Here is a 23,488-nt window from a genome sequence, read left to right as displayed (position 1 = left end):
TCTTCATTTCTGACAGCCAGCCAAAGCGCTCCGGTGCCCTGGTGGCTTACAAGGCTGCCTACCGGTAAGCCCTTGACCACTTCTCGATCATCGCAGCAGCCGCAAACAGTGCAGCCCTTTCCGCGACACCCTCTGCCCTATTCGACGGGTAACAAACGCGCATTCTGTATATATCCAGTAGCCGTGGCAGGGCGGATGTACCGGACCCAACCTCTCGCTTGGATTGATCTACATAAGGCGCTGCAGCTAGCGCATGCCTGCATCGACATGTCTTCTGGGGATGTCGTTCGTCTACACGTCTTCTTTTTCCTATTGATTTTCCTGTCTTCGGGCCTCAGCGCACTCCCATGGGAATGCGACGTTTTCCCCGCACCGCTTGCGCGTTGGACATGTAATTTCGAGGTGGAGTCCAACAAACCCGGTCAACGCTTCGTGCTACCCTCTATTTGGTACCGCGCCTGTGGCTGCAGACTGCAGATAGCGGTCCGCGACACGTCCGTGCCCATCCACTATTACCATTCATGAACGACGCGTGAAGCTTTAGCGCAACGCCTGGATCGCATCGTCGAGGAAGTGTCAGGAACGCGCGCCTTCCAAGTGACACATCATAATTCTAGTTCTGTGACATCATACGTTGTGGTACAGTGTTAAGGGGCGGCCGGAAAGGCTTTGCCTTGATTATGAGGAGACTGACCTACTTATGATTCTTGAAATTCAGCGTTACCGGCCCCACTCTCCAAAAAGTTCCATACAATTCCTTCAGACAGCTTGTTTCCAGTCCTCCCCAGCTTTTGCAGCCCGTTCTCGGCATTGATCACTACAGGACGAAGAGTCCACCAGTCCGGCATTTGCATAATGTAACCCCCTTTTGGTACTGGAGTAATAGTAAAGTATCTCAGACTATGATGCTGCTCCGCCGTGCACTTCAGCCTCGCATCCCGACCATGGCATATGAACTTGCCTGAGACGCAGCTTCGGAATCCGAACCAGCCCGAACTTTCTACACACTGCCACAGGATGGATCCACGACCACTAGGCGGCGCTAGTACGATGTTCCCATCGAGCAATGTAAGCACATTGCCGCATGAGGTAGAGCGAATGATGACGGTAGATCCATCGGAAGGGACCCAACTCGTCGAGGCGTGATCTTTCACAGGGTCTGGATTAACGTTTTCGGTAGTCGTGGTAGGTGTATAGATGCTAGAATCATCTAGTCCTGAGATGGATGTAATATCGGGCTGATCAGGCTCCTGAGAAGCCATGTTCGACAATCAAAGAGCCGGTCCTACTGCGGCGCTTGGGTCTGCGCGAAATCAAGGAATCAGTACTCTGTTTAGCAACCAACTTCCACCAGGTGCTTACCTACTCACAAAATCTGGCCCGCTTATCGTAGTCGCCGTCGTTGTTGTCGTTGTCGAGAGTTGAGACGGGTGCATCTGCGGGGTAATGGGCACTTTAATCCCTGCTTGCAGTGTGGCACAGCACATACTTTGCTCAACTGCGCGGGAGGGAAGTCGATGTCGCTAAGCACTATGTCACTTGACGATTTCAGGCTGTCTCTGATGTCTACCAGTCATCATGTTCTCGCGTGACATCGTAAAGCCGCAACGTTGGCCTTTAACGCACGCATGCCCTCGCACACTATGAACACTCTGAGTACATTTAATACATCGTTTGAACATCGACAGACATCTGGTGACGAGACTTAGATCGCTCAGTCAATGTTCCTCTTTCCGCACGCAGAAACCGAGGAACATCGAATTGTTGTCTTCGGGATTTTGGAGGCGGACTCCCACCATCGGATGATCGCCTGATGTCTTTTGGTGTTGTGCAGCTTGATTAAGGTTGCAAAGAGAGAGAAGAGAAATGAAAATAGATGACTTTTGTATCCACGTACCAGAGATGCGAAGATGGAGAAACATGTTGGATTCCTTGAACGGCTTTTAGAAAAGCTGCTGTCCTTCTTCATCCAGACCATCATATGGTACACTCTCGTTCTTTTTTGTACTTTCTCATTTCGCAGTCTACGAAGCATTTCCGCGATGCTCCGCATGTTACCAAAGAAGACGCTCTTTTGAGATATGACAATAACAGCTGTTCTCGTCGAGCTGAACACATTTAACAATCGTTTCATGCCTTTTGTGGGTCAAAATGCTGTGCCATGGCCAGTTCTCCCGGAGAGCATGTGCGGGGAAAATGGCTGTTTTGGCACGTCGACTCCAGGACGACATGGGTCGGTGGCTCGCGTGTTTTGGAAAAGCACACTTTTCGTGTGTGTTTGTGGAAGACGGAAGGAAGCAAGATGAACATCTCTTTATATGATGGTAGAACGCTAGTGGTCCTTATCTAGACGATGAACAAGACTCGTAGTAGCGGAGGCCGAGCGTGGGGGCCAGTGAGACTGAAGTTTTGCGGTTGAACAGACATGTGATGCCGTTTTGGTGATGTTTCGTGGGTGCTGGTGGCGGGCAAGACATGCGTGAGACGTAGTAGATTTTTGGACTCTCGAGAAAGATCATCACACGTACTCTGAAGTTTTGGGGTATCAAATGTGTTTTCAATGCGAAATGACAGCTCGAAATATTCGTGTATTTAAACAAAATCCATACTCGGTCTGAGTACATGGATCTTAGCGACGGTGGTGACGGAAGACCAACACATCATCAGGGACAATGTGTTTTTTGAAACACGTAACACAATCGGGTATGATCATCGAAGCGTTGGAAATGCCCTACCAGTCATAGCTTTCGCGCGCCTCTCATTTGAAGAGCAGCTCGAGCGCGCCCAGGACATGGCCTTGTCGTACTACATGTTGAGGTCTTTCTTCTATCACATGAACAGTGATGAAGTGTATTTTCGGAGTCCAGAAGCCATGCAAGGGCGGGATACCCATTTTAGTAACTTGGAATGTGCCATCAGGATGCAGAAGGAAAGTCATCAAGGGATGGGTGGATTAAATACTCAAGAGCATGACCATTGCCAAGATTTTAGTGCCAGATGGAGTTGTATTATAACCTAGCAACTACGCCACAGTACATCCTGGAGTCTACAAGGCACGGAAATGTCACAAAAGTGCCTCTCCAAAACCCATGTAGTCCTCAAAGTGCTCCATCCCATACGTTTGCGCACAACCTAGTCCTCTCATTCCTGGCTGTTGAGCTGCTCAATGCGGGCGAGCAGAGCTTCAACGGCGCTAAACAGTTTGTTAGCAGGGGTCACTGATTGGAAAGGAACGAAAACGTACTCTGAATCGGGGGTATCAGACAAGAACTGAGCCTCCAAGTCTGCTTGAGCGACGGCGAGCATAGTAGCGACATCATGCTCGGCCGGTTCAACGTCTTCTTGTGCTTGGTCGCCCTCCGGTACCGGAGCGGCCTGGTCTCCTGCATCCTCTCCAGGGCCACCTGGATGTTGAGGGATACTTGGATCTGGCCCAGCCAAGAGATCACTCAGAAGTTGAGCCCCGGAGACCATCGAGGGCATGAAATCGTCGTATCGCGCCGGACGGGGTGGGATATATGCTTCAGATACCGTGTGCTCTATGGCGTTCGTCGAGTAATTCTGCTTCCAATACAACGAGGCCTTGCTGCGACCCTTCTCTGGTGCCTGCGAACGAGGTAAGTATACGCCTCAGATACAATTTGGACAGCTGAGATTACCTGTTTAGAGAGATACAGCTCGATGGAGCCATCCCGAACATCGGCGTACGTGTCGAAGCCCTGCGAGCGCATGTAGTAGCAGAGACGCAGCGCATCCTTGGCAGCGGGATGCATGTTGTCTGCAATACGTTCTGTCCAGTTATGAGCTTGCCGGACCGTGAGCTTCTCGGATGCGTGCCTAAAGAGCGTCAGTACATCTCTCACATCAGCCCTTACATGTGTACCACTTACTTGTTAAGGTACTCTAAGAGCGCCAGTTGTACTTTGGTATAAGCGGGTGTGTTCACGGTCCCCTCTGCCTCCTTCACCTCGCTGTATGGGGTCTTTGGCAGCATAGAAACAAGCGTCGTGGCAGGCTTGAGAGCGGATTGGGCTTGAGGTACAGATACTGGAACAACAATGTTCTCGCCTTCGCCTGTAGTTCCGGTAGCTTCACCTCGTGTACGTAAGTTACGCGCCATGCTCCGTTGAATTTGCGAAAGTTCTCGAAGCTCGTCAATTGTGAGGCTGGGCACAAGCCGGTTGAGTAGCTGGAGTATATGTTCTGACGCACGAACAGAGTTTCTGGATCGACGAAGCTGGCGCCTTGCGCGGTTGAGTTGTTCGATGGCTTGCGATTCGACGAGAAGCGCAGAATCGGCGGGGTCGGTGTCAGACATTTGAGCGATAGTAAGTCTATTTATCGCATGGAACGTTCGAACGCCGCCGGTGGCGGAAAGACTGTGAATGAACGATGGTGTTGTGGGCAATTCAATGTGCGATGGAGGACGGTGAGAAAGAAAAGTGCCAAGACCTAACAAGTGAAGGAGCGTTGTGTAATCGGCAGTGAGTGAGGAAAATGCGACTGGAAGTCCAGCCTAATCCGGCGGTCGTATACTGTATCAATTCTTTTGTATAATTACCGTGCTTAGTGAACCAGATCGTAGAGATACTCAACGTAGTTCAGAATGCAGATGTGCATGATAGAGTACATTGAATTTCTTCAAGGTACAGGCCTTTTGACTGCCTTCCACATCGCCAGGAAAGTAGGAATGCGAGTATACAGATAGAACCAAAGAGGCGCGATGAGATGACGGTGTGTCGCGATATGCCGTACGAACATTCGTGGCTGTAGCTGCTCAGGATATCGTATTTGTGTCGTGACTGTCGTGACGCATTCCTACCTAAGCACCACCGCGTTGGACACTACAATGTTGACAAGCTTGTACATGTCTCTCGTTAGATATCCATCAGCATCTTTACGCCATACTCAATACCCACAAAGCCGCTGCCCTCGCATGCAGGTGGTTGAAGACGTTCATCTGCGAAGCCAGCTGCTAGCGTCCAGTCATCGCACCCACCAAAGCCTGCCTACACAATCTGCGACCCCACGAACCAATTAAGCCGAGCCCAACAGACACCCAGCCCTAGAGTCCAGGCGCCCTTGGCCCCGCGTAGATAACTTGAAAGGCGGCCGTCCAGCCAAGAGATGCTGTCCGAGATGCAGGTTTCCACGCGGGACGATCAGTTGGTCTGGGTTTCTGGTTCAGATGACGTATAGCGCAACCCATCCACGCACCAACCCCTGTCTCGATGCCACCACAGCGGGCCACAAACTTGTAACAAGCACGGTGCAAGTGATCGAGGATGAGATCACCGCTGGCGCAGATGGCGTACACACGGGAAGGCGCAGGCATGCAGGTGGAGTATATATGGCTGACTGCCTGATCTGTGTGTTGCGTCTTCACATGCAAATACACACGACCTTACGAATAATCCACCTCACTATCTCTACACTCCAATACGATTAATAAACAGTATTCATACTGCCCAAGATGACAGACCAGAACAAGGGATCGCAAAAGACCTACAGGGAATCCGCAGGGGAGTACTACAACCAAAAGTACGAGACATGGATGCCATGGATCGAGGACCAATACCTGAAGTGGTTCACCAAGGATAACAAGGCTTCCTACGCTACTAAACGTACGTCTCTTACATGTTAACTCATCCCTAACTACACATCGCTAACATCTCTTCTCACAGAACAACTCGACCAGACCAAGGTCACAGGCGTCGACCAAGTCGACAACCTCCAAGACGGCGTAAACAACCTCGTCGGCGGCCAGGTCGGCAAGGGAGGACTCGCACAACCCCTCGGTGATGCCGTCTCCAAAGAGGGCATCAACCGTGCTGAGCGTGGCGGCAAGGACGACAAGGGAAACTCTATTGAGAGTCAAGGACCACTGGGTGGTTATGGACAAAGTGCTGCAGATGGTGTGAAGGGAGGTGCCAGCAGCGTTGCAGGAGGCGCAAAGAGTGCTGGTGGATACGTTGAAGGCATGTTTGGTGGCGGCAAGGGAAAGGAGGAGAAGAAGTAGGGAGTTGGGGCCGAAGGACGATGATATGATACCATGATTTGTAGGAAGGTTATTTCGGGTGGATCAGACTGCCAGACTATGTGTTGCGCGGGAGTAAGAGTTTAGTATCCGACTTCTTGAGTAATATATTTATACCCTATAGCTGTCGGGGCGCCGGCACTGAACGAGTGAGCAAGTCTAATACACATCATCAACACTGCGGAGCCTCCACTACGATACAGCATGTGCATCGGCATCCACCACAGTCCCCTCACCTTCCTCGACACCAAACAACTTCAAGCAATTCCCTCTTTTGAACATCCTCGCGCAATCCACCGCATTCGGTTGTCCCTTCTCTACGTCTGCACCCCCCTCATACAGCACTCTAACAACATCATCGTACCCTTTGAACACAGCCCCCGCAATAGGACTCTGACCCCTCCCATTCAGCACATTCGCATCCGCGCCGTTATCCAGCAGCATCTTCGCAGTCTCAGCCTTGCCATGATAGGACGCCAGCATGAGAAGTGTGTCGCCGGATGAGTTGGTGAGGTTCTTGGGGATGCCGGCGCTGACGTATTGCGAGAGGGTCGATGTGTCCCCGCTGCGGGCGAGGTCGAAAAGGCGCGCTGCTAGGTCGAGGGCGGCAGGTGGGAGGTCAGAGGTAGATCGTGCGTCGGGTGGTGCTTGTACGGCGCCATCGGTGTCGGTTGCGCCTGTGCCTGCTGCTTGGGCGGCTTGCTGGCCGTAGGATTCTTCGTAGGATGGCATCTTTGAGGCACGCTGGGCTGTGTGCGGGTATAGGACGCAAAGTGAAGATGGCAAACGTTATGCGTGTGAATTGGTATTAATGGCAGATCGCCTGCTGTTATCTCGTTTTACATGGTGAAAGTCGAGAGCGCAGACGCTGAATGAGAGCAACAGGCGCAAGTATCCATCTCCCGAGTGTCGATGACGAAATCACCCGGTCGCGCTTTCCGAGCACAAAACGCGCTAGTCGACGCTCCATCATTTTGCTTGGCGGAGATCGCGACTTCCCCAGGGCCCATTCCATTATCCAACCCGCAGAAGTTAGCCTTCCCACCCAACCACCCCCCATTACTACGACGCCAGCACAAGAGGCCGGTACTCTTGGTGATCGCGCGACCATGGCTTCACCACCGCATATCCCACAGCTCAACGTCCCGGGCAGTCGCAAGCGCGGTAGCATATCCTCTCACTCTGGCGCGCCCACAAAAAAGCGCAAACCCTCCAACCTACGCAACGCCTTCTCCCCAGATGCCGAATCAGTCGGCGGCTCCCCGCGCCAGTACTCGCGTTCACCGTCCGTGGAAAGCAACATCACCACATCGGTCGTCAACGGCGTAGGAGGGAAGAAGCGACGGAAGAAGGGCGGAGACGGAGGCAGTGTCGCGGGCTCAAGCGCAAGAGGCGGTAAAGGCGCGGACGGTCGAAGTGCAATCGGAGGCGAAGACGAAGATGGCGACGGCGGAGAAGAAGCAGAAGACGACGACGATGACGAGATGGGGGAGGAAATGGGCATGGAAATCGAAGGCGGCATGAGTGTTGAAGCACGGAGGAAACAGGAGAAGGAATACGAGCGGTATGTATCCCGGTTCACTTCATCAGCTCTTGTAGAGTCCGGTTTACTGATACGATGTGATCCAACAGCATGCTAGAAGACTTCATGACCCCAGCCCAAATGGACCGCTACGCAACCTACCGCCGCATCCGCCTTAAGCGGGAAACCGTCCGCAAACTCGTCAACCAAACCCTCTCCCAATCCGTCCCCCAACCCATCATCATCGCCGTAACATCCTACTCCAAAACCTTCATCGGCGAGCTCATCGACCGCGCCCTCACCGTCCGCGACGAATGGTCCGCCGTCCGCACGCATCTGCCCAACCCTAACCTACCAGGCCCCATCCTCAGTCAGAGTCTGGTCAGACCTAGTGCTCATATCAAGGATGATAGGAATAGGCCGACTAATTCCGATATTACGAGTGCGGGATGGTATCCGACGCAGGTTGATCGCACAGAGAGTCTGTGGAAGGAGGTAGAGAAGGATGCTAGTTTACAGGATAGGCTGAAGGCGTGTGATAAGGGACCGCTTACACCAGCACACCTGAGAGAGGCGTTGAGGAGGTACAAGAGGGATCGGGATGGCGGGGGTGCGGGATTCGCGGGTATGAGTCTGGAGGGTGTGGAGAGGACTATGGGCAGAACGGGTGGAAGGCGGCTGTTCAAGTGAGGGCTTGTTCTCGCGATGAGGGCAACTTTGAAGCATAGCGACGGCGTTTGGGCAATGTATTGCTAGTATGAGAGTACACTTGGAAGAGTTCTCAGAGTCAGTGCAAAGCTGTCGATCATGCAATACCACATTACTACGAACAACTATCCGCAACATGTGGACGACCCTCATCAATGCAACGCCTGGTTCAATGGTCATAAATAGGAGTGGAAGTGAAACCTTCTCAGAGGCATTTTGTGAAGAGCTACATTTGTCATAGCTATTCATCATTCCAGTCCATCCCAGCCGAAGAGAGAACACCTTAGGAAATCATAACGCTAACCAACAACCATCTAGTTCTCGTGCATAAGCTCGTGGAAGGTCTCGGTGGCATACTCGGGCTTGCCCTGCTCGAGCTTCTTCTGGCCGAGCTTCTCCTTGGAGAAGGTAGCAGCGTATGGGTTGAGGCGGAGCTGCACCTGGAAGTTCTTGAGCGGGTTCTTCTTTTGTACGACACCACGCTTGGAGACGGCTCCGCCACGGACGGGGCGGAGGACCTTCTGGACGTCGCTGGAGTTGATGATCTTGCTGAGGTCGGGCTGGCTCATCATGGTGGAGGGCAGGAGGTAGTCCTTCTTGAGCGCCGAGGGCTCAGCGGTGGATCCGTAGACCTTGTCGAGAGCGCTGAAAGCGGATGAGGTCCAGACGATGAAGCGACCGAGGTGGCCACCGGGGGCGAGCTGGAGGAGGTTCAGGGAGTAGACGGATGAGGTCTCGACACCTGGGATGTTGCGGAAAGCAAGGACGAGCTCCTTGCCATCCTCCTCGGGGTTGTAGATGACGAGGGGTCCGCGGCGCTGAGTGTGACGGCGGCCACGGAGCTTACCCTTACCAGCGCGGACCTTGCGTGTGTTGCGGGCCTTCTCGACATCGGCACCAGCACCGACAGCCTTCAGCAGAGCGACGGCGGCGGAGGTCTTCTTGATGGCAGCATCGGCGAAAGCAGTCGATGAGATGACGAGAGGAACCTCAGGGACGGTGCTGATGGCGTGACCGCGGGCAAGGAGAAGAGCAGGGCTTCCTGAAGCAGCGAGCGCAGACGCGGTAGCGAAACGCTTCTGGTTCAGGTTGATCTTCTGGTGCCACTTGCGCCAGACCTTGGTGGGCGCGAACATGCGACCGGAGCGGCACATGTTACCGAACGCAGCCTGACCGGCACGGTGAGTACCTCCACCAGAGACACGGGGAATACGGGCCACAGCGCGACCGGTACCCCAGGACTCGGCAGAAGTCTGGTGACCAGCCTTCTCGGAGCTGCTTGTTGTTAGATTGTGGGGTTGTGCAGCGCGCGAGGTAGGCTTACACAGCGTATGGCTGGCGGCGGTTCTTGTTCATGCCAGTGTGCACCGCGTGGACGATGTCAGGGCGGATGGGTGCCTGGAAGAGTTGTTAGCATTGCCCAAAATCCCTGAAGCGTGTCCGAATGCGTTGCAGAGCCATGTCCAAGAGACTGAGAGAAGCAGACAAGCCAGAAAATGCGGCTTTCGCTACACTTTCACAAGAGTGCATCATGGGAAGAACTCTGCGTAGTCCAGCTCAATGCGAGCATTCTCCGCTACCACTTGTGTCCCCGCTCTTCCAGTGTTCTTCCCGTGTCTGCACTCCTCCAGCTGCCGTTGCAGCCCTCAGTCCCTCCGGTTGTGGTTTGCATCGTATCGCGAAGTTCGAATTGCGGCGGAACTGACCTTGAAGACATTGGGCACGGGGACGGTGTCCTTGGTGACCTCGCCCTTGGCGGAGACGACGGTGACGGTTGGCCTCGACATGATCGCTGTTGTGATTGACCTGGTGGTTAGTTGTCGCGAAAAGAAGAGGCTCTCGACTTTCGAGTTCTTCGGGCTCGCTTGAATTTCGCATGGTGGGCGGCGCTAGCCCGCTTTGGCTTGGCGTTAGTGGTGGTCATTGATGAGCGCGTCTGCACGCTGAACAACAGAACATGCACTTTGGCCTGGAGTTTTGCGAAGGTTATTAAAATCTTTTGAACATTGAGCTATACTGTAAGGCGAAAGCGATGATGGCTTTGAATGTTTCTACCCCAATTTCTTCGTGGATGAATACCTACCAACGTAGCCATGCTGAGTTTGTCATTGCTACGGCCATGTCAGGTACTGACTATGAAGAAGCCCGATATAAGATCTCGTCTTTTACATATGTAGAGGTTGCAGGTAACAGAGAGCTTGTTTTCCATTGAATGAACTATTAGCTTGTGGAATGGGTCAATTTCCAATACTAATACATCGAATTTCTCATCAGAGAGTGCAGTTTAACCACATCTACAGATGAGCGCATTGTCCTTCCGTCATACCTTCAAGTATGCTTAGAGAACAACGTGACTCGGTAAGAATGAACAGCGACTTGTAGCTTCTGACACAGTCACATCCCCTTCTCATACAGCACCCACGACCTGTTACACATGTCTCTGGCAGCGTTCTAATCCAGCTGAGATATACAAAGCGCCTATGTCAAAGTTGTGACTACAGCTGGACACAAAGGTACATTACTCGTTCTTGTGAGCGAGCATAGCGTTCCATGTTATGAAGTCGGACGCAAGTCCGGAAAAGCTATGACATGCGCGCAGTGTGTCGTGGTGACGTGCTACAATACAGGTACCACGGCACATAGGCCACAGGGGCGCATGAACCTCATTTGAGTATGTTGAGACTTCACGCACAACCAAACCTATGATCAGGTCGACCGTGAAATGTACAGAGCACGTCCCTGCTTGCTGGTCGACGTCGTCGCAGAGGATTAGGTTCTCGGACCGCCAGCACGATCGCAAACATTTGAACCTTACTGAGGCCCGTGATACATCACCCCTTATCTGTTATCTCGAAAAGAATGCTGCTTGGTCCAAATCACCCTAATAGCGGGAGAACCAGACTGTTCTGTCACAGCTGCTACGACTCACTGCGTGTAGCGTCAGGGCCGGCAAAGAGACTCGGGCCTTATTGGGGCCTTGTGTTGGGAGGCCAGAACACTTCCCAAGGACGACTCAGTCGGGAAACCCGTCTAGTTGGTAGCGAAGAGTTGGGCTCTGATCTCCACGTTGCAAGTTGATAAGTATGGAAACTACCAATGAGTCGCTCAGTCGACCTATCCCGATCTCAAGAGCACGTGCCCAGGAAGATGAGGCGGACTGTCCTGAGTCGTTGGATCTTCGCATGGGTACCCGAATCGGTGTCGCGTTGCTTTTTAGGACGGATTCTGCCGGTGTTAAAAGATGCTGAAACGCATTTGGTGTGGGCTCGCCGAATCGGGGCTTTGCGTAACAGAAAGAACAAATTACCAACATTCAGGGCACAGGCGGCGGCAGAGGTGGAAATACGTTTCGGCAGGTACTGCAAGGACTGCGGCTCTGCGTGGCAGTCATACGGGAAAAAGGTCCACAAATGCTGTGGGAGAGTTTAGGATTGCGAAACTGACGGCAGAGAGATGAAACGCGTGGTAATCCTCACATGACGGAGACGCAAAAACTCACCCCGCCAACAGGTGGGTCGATAAGTTCCCACGGTGCGTTTCACGTTGCAGATATTTGCTCCGACTGTTTTGTGCCTCAGAAGGCCGCGATGAAGTCAGTCGCAGTCGCAGTCTTGCACGCAGCGAGAGTCGAAACGATGGCTGTGGCATGCGAAGCGAGGCCAGGGTGTCCCGGCGGTGGTGAGCGCTGACAACAACGACGACCTGGACGACGAGTAATTCATCTCGAGCGCGTCGAGGCCGGAGACGGGACGGATTACATACTGTCTGGGGTGGATGCAATATGGCGCGGACCCCAACCTCTTTCCGAGGTATCTCGTCTGGGCCTTCCCGTCTTCAGGATGCGGCCTCCAGGGGCCTACTCTAGGCTCGCCAGGTTCGCCAGGTCCGGGGAACAAGGGCAGAAGGGCAGTTTGTCGAGCGCAGTCTTCCTGTGGAGCGGAGATGGCGAGTATTTGTTTGCTAGGCGAGGGAAATGACGGCTACGCGTACGCTGCGAACCAAGATCGGCCGCGGTACGGTAGACAGGCTGTAAGGCGCGGTGGTTGAGTGGACTGGCGCGTTTGTGTAGTATGGTCCCAAGACGCTCATGGGTCTGACATGCTAGTGTCCTAGTGGTCGCAGCTGCCTCGTAGCGCACCGGCGGCGGTTGCTATTCCTGGAACGTCGGCGCTTCCACAGAGCCACTAGCGCAGCTCGCAGTTCGTCTCCCCCATCCATCGACAAGACGCATTCACGCCGCCTCAATCACGACACACAGCGTGCTCGCCTCGCCTACCACGACCCCCTCCTCCCACATCCAGGCGGCAGCGGCTCTGCGATCGACCGGCTTCCCTCGTCCGCACTGCCCAAGCTGGTCACCACTCTGCCCTCGACCCTCCCCATCGTCCAGAGTGCGTCGCAACAGACCCCCATCGTGAGCGCGGCACCCACCCTCGACCGCGCCTTCCTCACCACCGCCGCCCGCACCACCCGCACCCGCTGCGTCGCCCGCTCCTGCCCTTTCTACCCACTACGCCGCATCTCCTCAGGCATAGGCGCATCGCCGGCCCAGTCGCTCCTTCCCCCAGGCGCTTAGTAGAGGATCTGGTATTCTCGCTCCAATTCACCACGCCAGCGCCCCTCCCCACTGCTGTTGGCACCCAGGTAAGCCGCATCTTCTTTTCGTGTCCCAACTCCGCATTCCTGTGCCCCGTTGTCTGTCTGCGCGAGCATGACTGTAGTCGAGGCAGTGTACGGGCACCTGTCACCTGTCAACCGTTACCTGCTCGACCATGTGCACTCTACCACCAATCTTCGAGTCTGGGAGCAGCTTCTCAACCTATCTTCAGCCTCCATTCCCCACTCCCCCGTCCCGCCGCCCTCGTTTCGAAACACATGCGCCTGCCATGTCTGCCTCGCCCACAATATCCCATGATGCTGACACTCCGACTCTGAAAAGGGCTTTCTACACACATAATTCTTCTTTCCCTTCCAAGAAACTCGAGCAGTCCTTCACCCACTGCCTTCCTTCGCCCTCCACCTCAACGCGAGCTCCACGTTGGCCCAGTAACACCCGCAACCACTGCCCACGTTTGGCAACACACACAAGTCCCAGCATGGTTCAGACGAGCGCGCGCTCATTCATGCCCATGCCCTCATTCGGCGCCGTATTTGGAGGAGATCACCACAGCAAGGGCCAAAATGGCGGGAATGTAGCACGTCCTGCCACGAGCCCCAACACCAACTCGGGCACACCCTTCTCCTCCTTCCACATCCACAGCGAAAGTCGCGACAGTACATCGACGGGCTCTTCCGACAACTCCCCGACCACAACCATATCAACCATGGACTCGTCCTCGGTGACAGACCCCTCTCCAGGCGTGTCTCCCGAATCGCCCCTCGCAAAGACAATCACGCCCTCGTCTTTCGTTGCCGACTTCAGGTCAAGACGAGCAGAAGCACCTGTCGGGGAACCGTCTGCCGGCCCGTTCTTCGAATTGCAGCGTCCCACAACACCTGCAAAGAAGCCTCGGAATCTGAAGAACCTTGGTATCAACACAGCGTCTTCGCTCAGCAACTTGCGCGCGCACACCCCAGCTCCCATAGCAGTTGCTCCCAAAGAGAAGAACAGCTCGGCACCGCCATCTCCGTTGTTTATCAAACCACCGACACCCCCGAAGCGTCGACCGTCCAACTTGAGCTTAACAATTTCAACGCCTGGCAGCAACGAGAGTAAACCAGTACGATTGCTCATACCCTCAACACCGTCCTTCAATCGCCCACCGCTTCGCCACTTCCAGTCATCTCCTTCGCTACCATTATGTTCACCGAGTACGAATCCAATGGGTGGTATGCAATTGCCTCCTCTACGACCTGTTGCACCTAAGCAAAGTGGTCTCAGCGAAGTCCCCTTTGAAATGGAAGAGGAAGAGGACCAGGAACCCAACTTCGATGTTCCCCAGTCGCGAGAGGAGAAGCCGGCTGCCTATCCCAACGGCCCCATCTGTATCTATGAGTCTGGCGTGTTCCTCTACTTTGAGCCAACTGCTATCCAGGCCACGACTTTCGATGTCATTATCAACGTCGCGAGCGAAGTGAAGAACCCATTCACCACACCAACGGTGGAGTCACAAAAAGACATTGATGCCAGGCGCATAGATGGCCCACCAGCGGAGAATGTTGATTTTGCTACCCTTGGACAGCGACCAAAGCAATCATTCGGTATGGACGATGGCTCGCCAACCACACCCAAAGCCACGCCGGTCATGCAAACCATACAGCCGCGCGAGGTCGTGATCGAGGGCAAGACATACAAGACACCAGAGTACATCCACATGCCCTGGGAGCACAACACAGACATTGTTCCCGACCTTCACAAGCTGGTCAGGATGATAGACGAGAGGGTTCAGCGTGGGAAGCGCGTACTCATCCATTGCCAATGTGGTGTCAGTCGTTCTGCCAGTTTGATCGTTGCCTACGGCCTGTACAAGGACCCGCAGATGAGTGTGCAAGAAGCGTACGACAAGGCGAAGAAGCGAAGCAAGTGGATCGGACCGAACATGAACCTCATCATGCAATTGCAAGAGTTCCGCAACAGCTTGTTAAGACAAAACGAAAGCCGCTCATATCACAATCAAGGGTATGGACGCCGATCTGCTGGCCTTCCTTCCACCCGCTCCACAGGAAACAACAAGTACTCTTCGTACGATAGAGACTCTGGTTCGGGATCGCGCACTCCACGAACAGCGCCGCTACCACCCGACAGCGACATCAGCATGCAACGGGCAAGCACAGGCAACATGATGGCTATATCTCCAGGGCCCCTATCGGCACCCACTGGAGCCTTCTCAAATAGTTTCCGTCGGTCCTGGGACTCGAGCCCTGCGCACTTTGATGTCCCATCCGAGCCCTCTCCGACGACAACGACGCCCTATGTCGATCCCACAGGTCACGTTGTGCCTGTAGTCTCCGTCACCAACGATAACGTGCCGACCATTCAGACTCAAGATGTTTCTGACAGCGAAGACTATTCCGAGCCTACTCTCAAGCTTTCCTCTGTCCCCAACTTCTCACGTCAACTTCCATTACGGTTGGGCCTGAGCAACGATGAGGACTCATCATTCGGATCAGGAGAGAGACACCTGGCGCCTCTACAACCATCAGGATTTGAGCCACTTCGATCCCCAGCTGTAGCGAGTTTCAACATCCCTTCCTTCAGCTCCTACGACGCATCCGATGCTGAGGTCATGTCGCCAATCAAGACTTCTTTTGACAACCCATGGCCGGCAGGCTACGATCTGGATAACGAACCTTCCGCGCCTGAGATTACTTCGCCAGTGGCTACACAATTTCCCAAGGATATCTTTGGCCGCACAGACGCAAGCCTAGAAGATGACCTAAAGTCGCCACGTGCCACGGAATTCCACATGACTCCACTAAAGCCAAGGGTAGCAGATGAGGATCCATTCGGCTTGACATCGCCAACAAGAGCAGACTTCAATCCGTTCGACAGGCCCAGCATAGCGGCTATCAAGGACTCTGAAGCTGAGGATCGACGGCCGTCATTCCAAGCCATCCTACCGCCTGCCCATCAGACTTTCAACGGCTTTGCATCGCTGGACGGTACGGCGCAAACAAACCCCATGTTCCAGGCCCCCAGCTTGCTGTCCATGTCCTTCCCAAAACATAGCCAAGACGCCGGACCACGCATCGACAGCCTTAGCAATTCACCCGAAAAACAAGCCTTGACCCCTATCGACCCGGCTGAACCTGTTCCTGTAGCGTTCCCCAAGGCACCGGATACGCCCCGATCGCCTAGTCAAACCTTCCTTTCAACTCCCGCCAAGGCCATTCGCACTAGGTTCTCATCACCGAACATGCGCGAACAACGAAAATTGCACAAGCTACAAACCGAGATCCAGTCAAAGCTGCCGAAACCTTCTGCTCCTCAACATGCTGCTGATGACATCGACGCTCTCATGTCGCCGCGTGCTGAGGAGTTCACAAGGAACCCCTTTCATTTCGAACTCCAGTCTTCTGGCGATGACACGAGTCCGGTGTCTTCCAACGAGACGATCAAGGACGGACGAAACGGCCATACCGCATGGGAAGAACCACTACCCCGGCAATGGACGCCCGAAAAGGCAACCGTTGACCCCCGGAGTCCTGTCCAAACTGGCAGTAACCCCATTGTTCGCAACATCTGGGACGTACTGTGAGCAAAGGCACAAACAGACCGAAACGCAAACTCAAAATATGCGGAGTGGACTTGCTCAATCTAGAAGCTTCCGGAGAAGACGCCGCGCGCACAAGATTTGGTAGCTTCGGCCGCCTTGTCGGAAATTACGCGACCTCTCTCCGAAGGATTGTCCTTCGCCAACAGGAGCTCGCGACGCCACCAACACTGAGCGTTTGGACTCCTGACAGCTGCATGTCACATTGGCCCACTTTGCAGAGTCGACGTTGGATGTGCAGCATCTCCGTTACCGTTGGCAGCCGATGCATTCCAACGGTCCGGCAGTCTCCATCTCGTATTCCCTTGTCATCAGTCATTTCCTTTGTGATCAAATCTTTCGTTTCTTTGCAAGTCCGTACAGCACGGCTTTACATATTCGCACGTTGGGGGCTAATGCGCGTTGAATTACGCAGAGTAATGTTCTAGTTTCTAGTACCCTAGTACCGCCATCCCCTCGACATACTCACACTCCTTACAAACAACTTTCCCTCTCGACAAAACCATTACTACATTCGCTGCCCCTTTGTATATCTATCTCATCTCCTTACTTTACACACTCAGTATCGATGTTACGAGCCATGCAAAGCGACTGTCTTCTGGCAGAAAGCACCCACTTGCGATCTTGGGTTGCGTCCTTGGTTTTGTGTTTTGATTTTTCTATTTTCTGGTTCGCTTGGCGAGTTCAGCCAGCGAAAGGCGTTTTGTGGGAGAGAGGGAGAGAAGGATCTTGACAGATGGATTGATCATATCCTTGGGCTTTTCCTATTTTTTCCTTTTCCCTCTCTGGATTCATCTAAGGGTCTCTGGTGGAAAAGGCTATGTAAATGAATGGAACACATATTTCAACAATGGGTCGTCCGCTTACTTATGTGTGTTCGTCGTATATGCGATCCTTCGTTCGCGATACGGCCTCTCCCCATACTAGGTAATCTTCCTGATTAAGCGTACCCTCCACGGGCAGATGGATTAGCAGGGCAGGTCCAACCGAACGCCGTTTTGTTGCTGACCAAACATGCGACAGCTGAAGTAGCATCTCTCATCTGACTAATGAAGACATCCGCTTACTTCGTTCCTTGCACACACCAAAGGCTTACATACATCTTACCTGCATTGCTTCTACATTATCTGGTGGTACAAATGTAGATCTGACCTATCTCTGCAAGATAAGAGTTGTGCAGATCGCCGTTCTTGGTCACGGAGGGATAAAAGGAAGGGTTGAACTGGTAACACAGCTAGTGGTTGGTGGGTGGGCTAAAGGTAGTTGCGGTGTGAGATGGGTAGCTCGCGCGGTTGAGATTGCGGCTCTGTGGAACATGAGTGAGGGAATTACCATTGGAGTTGTCGTATTTGCTCGTGCCAGCAAAATGCGAGATCAGATAATCGTGGACACATTTCCGTGGTGGACAGAGATCATGTGCTGGAAGAAGTCTTAGATCAGGTTGAAAATCCATTCAGGTTACTACTTTAAACTATATACTATGTGTGATGCGTGTGTGTATGTCCCAAAAGAAGACCTCCACGTCTACAGAAACAAGAAGCAGAAACCATGCCAATCAGGCTCATCATCTCATGTCCATCTCATCTCATCTCATCTCGTACCAAGCGAGCGTAGTATACGTATTCCAAAGACCAATAAGTCCAAAAAAGCGAATGTGTCCAGGTCTAGCCCGGCGCAGCAGTGTCAATACAATACAACGAAAGTAATTCACAAGACGTACATACACGTCTTGCTCGATGATGAGTTGGAACAATAGAAAAAGCGATTGGAAAAGCTGCTGCATCGAAATGTATTTCAATTTCGATGTGTATATGCAATTGTACAGAGATGGTTGAGTGTGAGACTTGACAAGGCAAGACGAGGAGACAGAGAAACGCCAAACGCAGCACTTGCGTGTAGTTGGTCGTAGAACTGAACAGCAAGGAGATGGGAGATAGTAATGGGAAAAACCGTTCAACGCCTGTGAAACAATTGCGAATATGATCCCGGTGTTTCGTCCGATAGCATCCGGGAGTTGGGTATCCTGTGGGCAATTTGATGCCTGTGTCGATATGTTTGTATGTGTGTGTGCGTTTCGCCTTTCCAATTCAAGGTATAACGGAACTACTAGTAAACATACGTAGCAGTCCTGCCTAGAGTAGGTTTACTGGCATAGCCTCTGTCAGCCCTGTCGGGTTCACCAGATCTTGGTGCCCATCTGACGTCCTCGGGACCGTATCTACGGCTGTATTGAACATCGTTTTGGTCGATGCTTTGCTGGCGTACCCTGTGCCGGGGCTCGCTACCGATTTCACCGTAGAGTCTGCCTGATCGGCCGCGTTCTTCGCGAACAGGCGAGATGTTGCGACTCGACTCTGTACGACTTGGCATCGATGGCCGGGGCACGGTCTTGTATGATGCAGTGGTGGGTTCTGTGGGACGGTTGGGGCCAATCGGGGGCTTGCCGATGGGCGACTTTGAACGGTGTTGGCGTTGGGATTGGGGTTCGCGAACAACGTGGCGAGGAGTGGGGGTTGGTGGGTCTTGGGACACGCCAGCTCCGGGAACGGGGTAGTAATATGTCTTGACGGTCGACGATGGTGGTACGCTGGGGAAGGCGTCTCGCTCGGGACTGGCGTACTTCTCAGGACTGCTGTGGCTGCTGTATTGCTCGGGTGTCATGGCCTCGCGAAGACCAGACGGGCGAGGAGCGGTGGCTTCCTTCCTGCGCGAGGAGGTGTTTGGAATGGTAGGCATGGTCGACGATCGACTCAGCGAAGGTGCTGGAGGCGTGTTCTCGGCATATCTGGCGGGCCTGCTGTCGGTGTAGGAGCGTTGAGGCATTCCACGTAGATCAGCAGGTGATGAGGTCGTGTGCTTGAAGCTGGGTACCCGTCTCTCCTCACGGCGAGGCTCATCATCCCACTCGACAACCTCCGGGATACCGCGATCGGTACGGTCGGTGTCACGACGGGACATAGAGGGTCTTTCCTTGCTGGGGCGAGCAGATGACCTGCGGACGGGCTCGGGTCGAGCACTGTCGCGTCGAACCATCCGAGGTGGGTCGGAGGTGTAGTAATCGCGCGAAGAAGCCCTGGCGGGCGACGGTCGGGAAGATAGGATATCCGCCTCGACGTGGGCGCGTGACTTGTGCTGGTATCGGAGCGCCTCTTCTTCCTGAACGCTCATCTTGCGTGCAGCAGGGACAGTGTGGGTGGTGGTGCCGGCATATCGGTTGTCTTCGTAGGTGCGGCGCTCTTCTGCCTTGCGCCGAGCATCCTCCTCAGTGCGAGCCTTAAAGGCTGCCTCGTAGCGCGCCTTCTCGTCACCCGATGACTCACTGTCGACTTGGGTGAACTTGCGGTCGCTTCGGGTCTCCTTGGCACGCGTTTTCTCGCGATCTGAGCGCGATCGGTCTTCTTTGACGTGTCGCGAGCTCTTGGACTCCTTCTCGCGAGTAGATCTGGAGGATGATGTGGGTTTTGAGGGTTGGGCGTGGTATCGTGCGTGGTAGCGGTCGTCTTCCTCGCTCGCTCTGGGAGCGCGGTACTCGGTTGTGTATCGCGAAGGGCCGTTTGCGGCAAAGGATGCACCGCCTGATGTGGGGACGTCGAAGCGTGCAGTCCTGTCGCGTGGCGCGCCTCCTCGCGCCGCCTTCTCTTTGCGCAGCTTGTCGAGCGTGATCTGCGCGTCGTACTTGCTCCTCTTCTCGTCGTCAATGAGGCACTCGTAGGCCTGCTGGATGTTGTGAAACTCCTCCTGTTTCTGCTCCTTCAGCGCGGGGTCGGTGACCTTGTCGGGATGGCACTTGAGGACGAGCTTGCGGTAGGTGGCCTTGATGACGGCGGCGTCGACCGTGTTGGCGACGCCCAGGGCCTTGTAGTGATCGGGGAGGGGGTCGTCCATGGCGGAAATCGGTGTGGGGAGAGGATTGCTAGGCGGGTGTGGGGTGTGGGATCTTTCTTATAGTGTGACAGCAACGACTGCTTGCGACTCAGGCCTGACACATGCGGATCCGGGCAATGCAGCGAGTGGAGGAGCAAGCGAGCCTGTGGCGGTGTTGGGCGGATGTCTGGCAGGCCGCAGCAAAAGCAAGGGCAGGAGCGATGGGCTTTGGGCGAGGCGTCGGTGTGGGAGCCCTATAAGGAGAGTCGGGTGCAGTATGTGCCGTGGTGAGAGCAGAGCGGACGGAGCGTGCGGGTGTTCCTGCACGGCCTGACGAGGATGGCTTGCTTGAAATCGGCTGACCTAAGGAATAGTGGGTCGCTCAGGGACACAGACAGCGCGGATCGAAGATGGCGGAAACGTGGCGAAGAGACAAAAAAACTCGGATCAAAGACGCTGGACAAAGGAATTGTAGTGCTCGGCCGGCGGTCAGGCACAGGAGTGAGGCTGTGTTGTGCTCGCGACTGCGCTGCTCGTTGCCCGGCAGCGATGGCTCTGCTTGCAGGCCGTAACTTGCGGTGTGGATGGCTTTGCGACGTCACCGTCAACCGTGCCAAAAAATGCCAATAGGATCCGGCGGGCGGTAGTCGGGATCGCACCGCGTAGTGTGGAATTTAAGAATCGTGGGAGAAGAATAAGATTGCGGCTTCGAAGAATAGAACAATGTGTGCAACGGGTAATATGGATTTGGAGAGCAGTCAGCCTGCACGCTTTGGGGGTGCAGTTGTGACTATATCAGGCTCTCATGCACAGAGCCCCAGGGCTTCGACAGCCGTCGAGGGCATCCCTGTGCCTCGCACTTGTCTGCTTTGTACCAAACTCGTCGCCGGCTGAAAAGAGCGTCACAGCCTCGACTCGACGCTGGCTAGTCCCCGCTCCACGCCCATCGCATCGCATCGCGCAAGCCGCTGCTTCACATGAGCACCGCTGCACGTCTCGTCGTCGGCCACGGCGGCTGCAAAACACTCAGCCCAATCACGCCCAGCGCCCTCCACATGGCCCGTTTCGAGACTGGCGCCAAAACCGCTGCTGATAGGACCAACCCCCAGCATGGCCTGCATGACCACCGAAGCCCCAAGAAGCCATGCCAGAAGCGTGGAAGCACGATGTGACCACACCTGCTGTCCAATCGTGAAATGCTCACCAACCCCACCATGAACATTTGCAAGACATGACGAATCCAGCTGCACCCCAAGGGTACAGGTGAAGCACAAAGCCAGCACCGACAGCCAACTCGTCACATTCGAGATCCACCCAGGCAATCCATCCTCTGCAGCGTCCGAGACACATGTGTTCCCCAGCTCAGACGGTAGCAGTCACCGGGCCTTCGGCACCCATCAATGCACATCCTCCGCACATCACTCGAGGCACGATGGGGGGCATCCCTGTGGCCCGTCGCAACTCAGGTCAGGGCACGGCGGTTGCGTCAATATTTTGCTCTGCGTCCCAAGCCATGTGAGAGAGGATAGATTTGCTGCCACTCGATCCGTCCCGATGGCAGACGTTAGCCCGTGGCTTGATAGGACGATAAGATACGCTTATGCGGGGGTAAGGCGGGGCACTTCTGCATGTCACGCCCAATCGTGACATGGTCAGCTCACAAAGCCCACGAAGCACGTCCTCCTACGTGGTCCTCGTCCATTGCACACACATAAGTGAGTAGGACACGAATGTGCTATAAACCAGCAGCAGTATGATGTAGGTGTTGGCTCGACAAGTGTGCTTTGCTGGCTAGGAATGAGATCATTTGGGACAGGTACGCTGCAGTTGATCCGTCATCCCACATTAGCTAGCATTATCGTGGTCCCAAAGAGCCCCATACAGGCAGCTCCATATCCACGACTATCGGCTTGTTGTAGGCAACCGACGTTCTGCCAGCGACTCTCGGACCTAGATACGCTGCGTTGATCACCGTGGTCTGGCTGCGTTCTTCCGTCCCTGGTGGAGGCATACCCCTCTGTTGTTCTGCGAGACGCTGAGTAGCCTCGTCAGGACACCCATGTCCGGTATCGCTCTCATCTGGATGCTCATCTGCATCGCCCCCTCGCCGTCCTCCTCCACTAATTCCTCTCCACAGCGCCTCGCTGTCCCGCAGGGCAACATCAGTGAGGCTCGCTGGTGCCGTCGGGATAAGCTTCTCACCACCACCGGACGGGGGCTGACGCCCTGTCTGATCCGGTGCAGACGTCGCATCAGGCTGGCCTTCCAGACGGTCCCCTCGCGAGTCAGGCTGCAATTGACGTGTCAAGCTCGCATGGTGGTCGCAGCCCGAACCACGCCCTCTTCTCACCTGCATGCCCGTCGTCAAATCAACTAGAGAAAGTTTCTTGTTGGAGGCTCCTGGGTCGTTCCAGAACTGCACGCTTGGTACTAGGGTACCGATATCCATGGGCGTGGGTTGGTGATGTAGTAATGCATGTCTTTCTCTCCATTGTATCGTCTCCACGCCTCGTCCGTTGTGTATGTGGCCGCAGATGTTCAAGATCGGCCTGACTTGCTCTAATCTTCTTAACAACGCTGGGCATCCTTCCCTTATTCTGTCTTTCTGTCCGCTTGTTGCTGCTACTACTCCATCGCATCGCCCCTTGGGCGGTGTATGCGTAACCACGATATCCACTCCATCTGGAATCTTGTTCCACACTTCTTCTGCCTCGCTGGGTTTGTACTGAAAAGCCCAACTTGCAAGTTGCTGTTTGGGCGTACACGGACTCCCGAAGATGGTAAAGCACGTTCCCCGTTCTTTCAATCGTATCTCCGTATAGTCATTTTCAAGGTAGACGATGGACTTGGATTCCGTCAACAGTCTTCTACACGCTTCTGTGTCTTGAGGCGCAGGCCATTTCCACGACTCTTCGTTTTCTCGAAAGAACGGAGGATCGAGCGTAATGTCGTGATTTCCTGTCCCATCTCATCAGCACTTCTCTTCTCCATTATATCTGTCCCTCTTGAACAAAACCAAGGGCATTCAGTACCAGCAACCACAATCTTGGCCTCAAACTCCTGCCGCTCAAGCCACTCCACCGTCCTCTTCAACTCGGCATAACTCCCCTGATTCGTCAAGTCACCCGCGTGGATCAACACATC

The 23,488-nt window shown here is 54.2% G+C and overlaps 6 protein-coding genes across 6 annotated transcripts; 2 read left to right on the top strand and 4 right to left on the bottom strand.

The window, feature by feature from the left end:
* Positions 1 to 3,141: 3,141 nt before the first annotated feature.
* Positions 3,142 to 4,318, bottom strand: J4E88_000162 (uncharacterized protein; the record flags this gene model as incomplete). The annotated part of the gene is made up of 4 exons (XM_049393842.1): positions 3,142 to 3,193; positions 3,245 to 3,606; positions 3,660 to 3,837; positions 3,891 to 4,318. The coding sequence occupies 4 exons, from the start codon at positions 4,316 to 4,318 to the stop codon at positions 3,142 to 3,144; spliced, it is 1,020 nt and encodes a 339-aa protein (XP_049259671.1).
* A 1,155-nt stretch (positions 4,319 to 5,473) lies between these two features.
* Positions 5,474 to 6,019, top strand: J4E88_000161 (uncharacterized protein; the record flags this gene model as incomplete). The annotated part of the gene is made up of 2 exons (XM_049393841.1): positions 5,474 to 5,624; positions 5,685 to 6,019. The coding sequence occupies 2 exons, from the start codon at positions 5,474 to 5,476 to the stop codon at positions 6,017 to 6,019; spliced, it is 486 nt and encodes a 161-aa protein (XP_049259670.1).
* Positions 6,020 to 6,229: 210 nt separating this feature from the next.
* J4E88_000160 (uncharacterized protein) lies at positions 6,230 to 6,769 on the bottom strand (the record flags this gene model as incomplete). The annotated part of the gene is made up of 1 exon (XM_049393840.1): positions 6,230 to 6,769. The coding sequence occupies one exon, from the start codon at positions 6,767 to 6,769 to the stop codon at positions 6,230 to 6,232; it is 540 nt and encodes a 179-aa protein (XP_049259669.1).
* A 1,812-nt stretch (positions 6,770 to 8,581) lies between these two features.
* J4E88_000159 (uncharacterized protein) lies at positions 8,582 to 10,054 on the bottom strand (the record flags this gene model as incomplete). The annotated part of the gene is made up of 3 exons (XM_049393839.1): positions 8,582 to 9,542; positions 9,592 to 9,665; positions 9,974 to 10,054. The coding sequence occupies 3 exons, from the start codon at positions 10,052 to 10,054 to the stop codon at positions 8,582 to 8,584; spliced, it is 1,116 nt and encodes a 371-aa protein (XP_049259668.1).
* Positions 10,055 to 13,363: 3,309 nt separating this feature from the next.
* J4E88_000158 (uncharacterized protein) lies at positions 13,364 to 16,465 on the top strand (the record flags this gene model as incomplete). The annotated part of the gene is made up of 1 exon (XM_049393838.1): positions 13,364 to 16,465. One exon carries the CDS (start codon positions 13,364 to 13,366, stop codon positions 16,463 to 16,465), a length of 3,102 nt encoding a protein of 1,033 aa, XP_049259667.1.
* A 2,121-nt stretch (positions 16,466 to 18,586) lies between these two features.
* On the bottom strand, positions 18,587 to 20,365 carry J4E88_000157 (uncharacterized protein; the record flags this gene model as incomplete). Its single annotated transcript, XM_049393837.1, has 1 exon — positions 18,587 to 20,365. The coding sequence occupies one exon, from the start codon at positions 20,363 to 20,365 to the stop codon at positions 18,587 to 18,589; it is 1,779 nt and encodes a 592-aa protein (XP_049259666.1).
* Positions 20,366 to 23,488: the final 3,123 nt, after the last annotated feature.

This window comes from Alternaria novae-zelandiae (assembly GCF_023758075.1).
Source record: "Alternaria novae-zelandiae strain BMP 2774 chromosome Unknown scaffold_1, whole genome shotgun sequence".
In the NCBI taxonomy this organism is placed as follows: Eukaryota; Fungi; Ascomycota; class Dothideomycetes; order Pleosporales; family Pleosporaceae; genus Alternaria; species Alternaria novae-zelandiae.
Note: the sequence above shows the minus strand (reverse complement) of the source record. Positions and strands in the feature narration are given on the sequence as shown.